Source organism: Triticum dicoccoides, unplaced genomic scaffold (assembly GCF_002162155.2).
Source record: "Triticum dicoccoides isolate Atlit2015 ecotype Zavitan unplaced genomic scaffold, WEW_v2.0 scaffold201959, whole genome shotgun sequence".
Lineage (NCBI taxonomy): Eukaryota > Viridiplantae > Streptophyta > Magnoliopsida > Poales > Poaceae > Triticum > Triticum dicoccoides.
The window spans coordinates 1-6436 of NW_021234676.1; the positions used below are offsets into that span (position 1 = coordinate 1).

General features: G+C 46.8%; 1 protein-coding gene across 1 annotated transcript; it reads left to right on the forward strand.

The window, feature by feature from the left end:
* Positions 1–92: 92 nt before the first annotated feature.
* LOC119345056 (probable ethylene response sensor 1) lies at positions 93–2868 on the forward strand. Its single transcript, XM_037615289.1, has 2 exons — positions 93–1469; positions 2258–2868. The coding sequence occupies exons 1-2, from the start codon at positions 579–581 to the stop codon at positions 2288–2290; spliced, it is 924 nt and encodes a 307-aa protein (XP_037471186.1). The 5' UTR covers positions 93–578; the 3' UTR covers positions 2291–2868.
* Positions 2869–6436: the final 3568 nt, after the last annotated feature.

Consider the following 6436-nt stretch of genomic DNA (forward strand, 5'->3'; position numbering starts at 1 on the left):
TTCTTCTCGTCCTCGTCTCTACTACGGCAGACAGTGCAGTCTCTCTTGCTCCATGCTGCATCCATCGACCATGGTTTAGGTCTGGCAGCGATCTCTCTCATGGGTTACCCAGATCTGAAAACCAGGCTGCAGCTGGGATCCCGGAAATATTTGACATGCTAAGCTTACTCGCGACTTTACTTGATATGGATATGTTAAGCAGGACCCCTACTCTTTTGTGGAAATTGAAATGCCGCATCTAGTTTGAGAATAGCTATTTAGGCTGCTTCATTCCACATCTAGTTTGCTTCACCCTAGGACACTTGGCTACTTAGATTTTTACAAATCTCTGCTCAACGTGCATCAGTTCATACACCTACCACATACTACCATGGAAGTACCTGAATTTATGTTCTTTATACTTGTTTTTCTTCAATTAATGAATCTGACTTGCTTGATTACTCAAAAATTCTAGTATCTTATTCTCACACTCGGACTGATTTTCGATTAATCTTCTTCAGGGAACAAGTGCAGGCCAGGAAGACAAGTAGACAACAACGACACTCTATAGTTAGGCATCCAGGCTCCAGATTAACTAAATGGAGGGCTGTGCCTGCATCGAGCAGTTCCGGCGAACTGACGAGCTCCTCATCAAGTACCAGTACATCTCGGACTTCTTCATAGCCCTCGCCTACTTCTCCATCCCACTCGAGCTGATCTACTTCGCCAAGAAGTCGGCATCCTTCCCCTACAGATGGGTGCTCCTCCAGTTCAGCGCCTTCATAGTCCTCTGTGGGGCCACCCACCTCATAAACCTCTGGACCTTCACCAAGCACACCAGGACCGTCGACATCGTCATGACGGTAACCAAGGTCACCACGGCCGTCGTGTCCTGCGCGACGGCCCTCACGCTCATCCATATCATACCTGATTTGTTGGGTGTCAAGACGAGGGAGTTGTTCCTCAAGAAGGCCGACAAGCTCGACAGGGAGTTGAGCCTCATGCGATCGCAGGAGGAGACCGGGAGGCATGTCAGGATGCTCATCCATGAGATCAGGAGCACGCTTGACAGGCACACCATCCTCAAGACTACTCTGGTTGAGCTCGGGAGGACGCTGGGTCTGCAGGAATGTGCTTTCTGGATGCCGTCGAGGAGCGGTTCGAGCCTTGAGCTAACTCATACCATGCGCCACCACATCCCCACGGGCTCTTCTGTGGAGATTAATCTCCCTGTTGTCAACCAAGTCTTCAGTACCAACCGGGCTATTATAGTGCCACATACATCTCCTTTTGCGAGGATCCACCCTGTTCAAGGGCGGCATGTCCCACCCGAGGTGGCTGCTGTGAGAGTCCCGGTGCTGCATCTTCCAAACTTTCATCCTGAGCTTTTGGCAAAAAGCTACGCAATTATGGTTTTGATGCTCCCATCTGATAGTGCAAGGAAGTGGCTTGCTCATGAACTCGAGCTCATCGAGGTTGTCGCCGATCAGGTTGCTACTACACTTTCCCCTGATATTTTTAGAACACCATTTGTCTTGAGTTAATTTAAAAAAAACCTCTTCAAAGTAGAATAATCAATAATTTAATGTTTGTTCACTGCTGCACACTGAATAAATGATATGTGAAAACTGCAAACAACAAGAAATAGCTAGCTATACACCGGTGTAGTGCATGAAACCATATGCAAGTCTTGAACACTTTGTACACATCTTGAATGGAGTGGAATGCAGGTTAGCATGCTCCCTGCGACAACCATGTTTGTTGGTTAGGTATATGGTGTTATTTCATAATTTGCTTAGAGGATATATCATATATGTTCAACTTCTGATGCAGGTTAAGTCAAGCATAAGTTATTTCCTTAGCTTGGGTACTGTAAGCTTAAATTTATTTATAACTACATAAATTAGCACTGTGTTCAAGCTACACATCAGTAAAAAGAGGAAAGGAATGCAACAGTACAATATTAGGAAAGATGTGTAGTTAATAATTTTTCTGATGAACATAAATCAACCTTCTCTGTAGTTTTTCTTTTTCTGTTTTTCAGTCGAAAAGCCATGTCAAAGAGTTCTAACAGTGTGCTCCTCTGAATAACTGCTACCAGCACTTTGTTTTCTTTTAAATGGACCTGGGCGTTAAGCCCAGTCCTACAAAAGGACATTCACAAAAACTTACCTATATATTGATATACATGGTGTATTAGCATGCATTCTGCATGGGTTAGAAAAAAACTAGGATTCTACAACTTTTTTAATGAGATCATATATGGTACTCTTCTCAGGTAGCTGTTGCCCTCTCATGCGGCAATTCTTGAAGAATCAATGTGAGCACGTGATCTACTGACGGAGCAAAATGTCGCCCTGGATTTAGCTCTGCGAGAGGCTGAAATGGCAATACATGCTCGCGATGTCAACAGGGTGGGGGTTGAACTTGTGGGGCCTGAGGACGCAGACAACCTCGCTACCATCGACTCATCTGCTTCTGCAGCCAAGGTGCACAACGCCAAGCCATGATCGACGAGTCTGCCCCAACTTCGCCCGACACCGATGCGTCACTTCTACCCACCAAGAAGTACTCCTTGATCCAAATCCTACTCTCTATTTGCCTTTGCTTGCACCCTATAGGTGCCCCAAAGGCCCAAACTGTTTCCTTTGCTGCTGCTGCGACAGCACTATCTATCTGAACCTATGTAGTTTAAATTTGGCCCTGCTCTGTGCAATCTATCTGGATTTGTGCTAAGTTATGCTATTTATCTAGAAACGTGTGCTTACCTTGTGGTGCATCTCGGTGCCGATAGCGAACACAATGCTATCCTTGATCTCTTGGTATGTTCGTGAAAACTGCAAACAGAAAGAAATAGCTAGCTACACACTCCCGTACTGCATGAAACCATATGCAAGTCTAGAGCACTTTTGTACATCTTCAATGGAGTGGACATAATCAACCTCTGGTTTTTCCTTTTCTGTTTTTCAGTCAAAAAGCCATGTTAATGTGATCTTCTGGGCCTGGCACTCTGTTGTCTTTTAAATGAACATCTTCTCTCAGAAACAGAGCATAGAAAGTGTTTCTTACAACTTATAAGTAGTACTGAACATTATTTGGCCTCTCTTCCTATTTGTAAAAAATAATCTCTGGCAAGAACATTATTTGGCCTCTCTCTCTCTAATCCGCTTAACCACCATTTCTTGCTCCTCTTTCCTATTCGGAAATTTTGAAGGACGAGGCGCCTTAAGGGCATCACAGGAACTACACTGCTCATCTCCCCTCAGAACTATCTTCTGCAAGTTGGGACATCGCTCCAACATTGATCTTAAAAACGTAAACTGGTGTTCTAGTGATTTAAATCCAGCGAATTCTAGCTCTTTCAGAAGCTTGTTCTCCGAGCTGCTGTCCAAGTGCATTTCCCACCGAGGAGTGCTTCTGGTAAGGTAGGAAGCTGGTCTGGCCTCACCCACATCGCATACATGTTCCCATACGTGCATTTGTGTGAGAGATACATTACATATGTCATTGGAATCAAGTTTTAAACAACTTCCCACTAAAATTTGTGAAAAACTAAAGCTCCAAAGGTGGACAAAGAAATCAATCAATGTGCAACATTTCGATAGATGGTGCTGCTGCAAGAAAGGCCTTTGTCCATAAAATGTCAAATTCAACAAATATACCACGTAGAAACAGCTTCCTTAGTTTGCTGAATGCGGTGCAGAGTTCCTCCATTTCAGGTTGCAACCAAAGCTGATCACAACATTAAATAAACAAACAAAATGAAATTATCAATTAATAGTTTGCAAGGACAAAAATGAGAATATCAATGAATAAAAACATCATGCATGATATAATTTTCATAAATGTGACAACATGACGAATACCAAATGAAGGCACAATTAGCAAAAATGAAGTAGTACTTACATTTTCTCCTTGGAAATCCAGAGTGAGAGTATGTATACCTGTTACTCCACATAGAAGCTCACTTAACTTCTCCAATTTTGGGAGGCAGACCAGGTCAATTCTCACAAAGTGACACTTTTCGATTTCTAGGACACAAAGTTATGAGTCTGGTGCATCAATATTGAAGAGGGAAAAGGAACCAGTGTCACAATGAAAAAAGTTTAGATGCTCCAGTTGCTTGCAGCAGTCAAAGAGGACATGGTGCATGTCTAATCTGTCAAAGCCTACAATTTTCAGAGAGAGCTTTGCGAGGCAGTGGAGCACACTGGGGTAGGCAGTGAAAAAAGAATATACTTCTTGAGCTCGCTGCAGCATATCCTCCTCAACACGGTCCAAAGCATCTGTCTCATCAAGAATGGTGAGATCCAAATCTTTCAACAAACCACTGTCGATTGCATCATCTATCACCGGGCCAACTTCGCACAGGAAAGTATTGATCAAATAGAGCTTAAGCTGCAAACTTGAAATAGTGGATTCTCTTTGTTGTTTATCCAGCAAACTTTTGGTTGCTTTGGTCAAAGACGCCATAGCTTGTTCCATATCATTTGCCTCAATAGGGTCAGCGCACGGAGCGGATAGGAAATCCCTGACATCAATCGGGAGCTCAGGCAGCAACCAAGGAAGCTGCCTCCACCGTGTAGAGAGCACACTTGTCCCTGCAGTCACACGTGAACTGACTCTTCCCAAGATGGACAGTAAAAGATCGTTGGTCAATGTGCTGAGCCTATTTTCTCCGTCCAGTTGTTGCAACATAAAAAGGATCCAGTATTTAGCTGGCACATAACTGAATTCAGAAATCCCAAACAGGAACTAGTCATACATGTGGACAGGAACTATATTTTCTCTATCGCGTAAATTGTTTGATTATCCCTACTACAACTACTACTACAGTCTCTGAAATTTGAATTCCAAGATGGAAATGCAACTAGCGCTGCTGATTAGTAGTATCCATCTGACGGCTAGACTTGCCTGACCGCGTGGCTACAGTGCCATCTAAAGTAAGCAATGTGCTCTTGCCACGAGCTCGCCGGGACCATAGCCAGCACCAGTTGACGGCTGCGACCACCGCAAGCCACTGGATGGTGGATGAGAACGCCCATGGCCATGGCGACCGGTCGCTACACGCCCGAGGCACACATTGTCAGGAAACCGACGGCACGCCCGAAACCGAGGTTGGGTGTGACTAGACGGAGCGGCCGAAAGAAGTAAGAGCATCTACATCCGGGTCTTAAACCCGCCGGTCAGGTCATATTTTTTTAATTTAGATTGGACGTCTCAAACGGGTCTCAAATGTCTGGGCTATATCCAGCTTAAATATGGGGCGGATATGTGGGTGCCCGGGCGTGTCTGGGCACGCCCGCCACATCGGTCTGACGATGGGGTTCCACACGGAAACACCTAGAAACTCGGCGCTTCGACAGACGCCGCGTCCGTCGTTGCGGCGTGAACACCGCATGGCCAACGCTGGAGCGTCGCTACGAGATCCGGGCGAGGCAAGCTGCACGCGCCGCCCGCATCGTTGTCAAGCTGCCTTCGGATTCACTGGAGCCGGAGGAGGAGCAACCGGAAAAAGAGGAGAAGGAGGAGATGGCTCCGATGAAGGTGGAGGAGCCGGAGCTGCCGAGCTTCAACATGGAGCAGGTGGAGTTCGCGGTCGCCTAGTCGACGAGATGGCGAAGTAGCGGACCATCCTGGAGTCCAAGATGAGGCCTATGTGGATGCCAACCAGGCGTTCCTCCGGCGGGAGCAGGCGGAGTCCGACGCGCTCTTCGCCGCTAAGATAGAGGCGGAGGAGGCGGAGCTGCAGCTGCCGCCCATGCTGCCAGAGTCAGGCATGGAGATCGTCAACATCTCCGACGACGAGTAGCTAGGTGATCGACATAGTACATATGCTTATTTTAGTTTGCATGTCTTTGTATGGATTTGAGATTCTAGTATAAGATGTCCGGATGCAACTATTGAAATTTAAGGCATGTGCAGTCATTGCGACGCGTCCGCGGACGTTTAAGGGGCTGGATTTGTCAAGTCCAACTGTAGATGCTCTAAGGCACGAGAGCAGGGCTTCACCTTGGGGCTGCACGTGCGGAAGTCGTGGGTGCTCCTGAGGTCCGACGGCTACTCCTTCATCGGCTCCTGCGCGACGACCATTGCCGGCGGCGAGGTGGGCGACGAAGGGGGTGACACAGCGCGGGTTCGGCGGCGAGAGCTACCGGCGTACGAAATCGGGACGGGATTGGGGAGTTTTCCTTTCCTTTTGGTTGGCTCGTGCGACGGAAGGCCTAGATGCGTTTGGTTAGTCAATCCAGGATCATGGTGTGGTTTTTGAAGTGTTTGGTGGCCTGGGCCGCATTAAAATCCGGGCCCGCGTGAACTTTAAATCACTCACCGGCCTGCTCGTTTTTGCAGCGAGGCAAGCCCGTGGGATGCGAAGGGGCGAACATGGAAACATCAGACGCGTAATTTCTCAAAAAAAAAAAATCTGCTTGCATGTGTTTTACTGGGAAAAAAAAAA

Excerpts from the sequence above, each read along its gene's own strand:
- LOC119345056 (XM_037615289.1), top strand. The coding sequence starts at position 579 with ATGGAGGGCTGTGCCTGCATCGAGCAGTTCCGGCGAACTGACGAGCTC. Across the intron at positions 1,470-2,257 it reads TCGAGGTTGTCGCCGATCAG|GTAGCTGTTGCCCTCTCATG; the intron begins GTTGCTACTACA and ends TACTCTTCTCAG.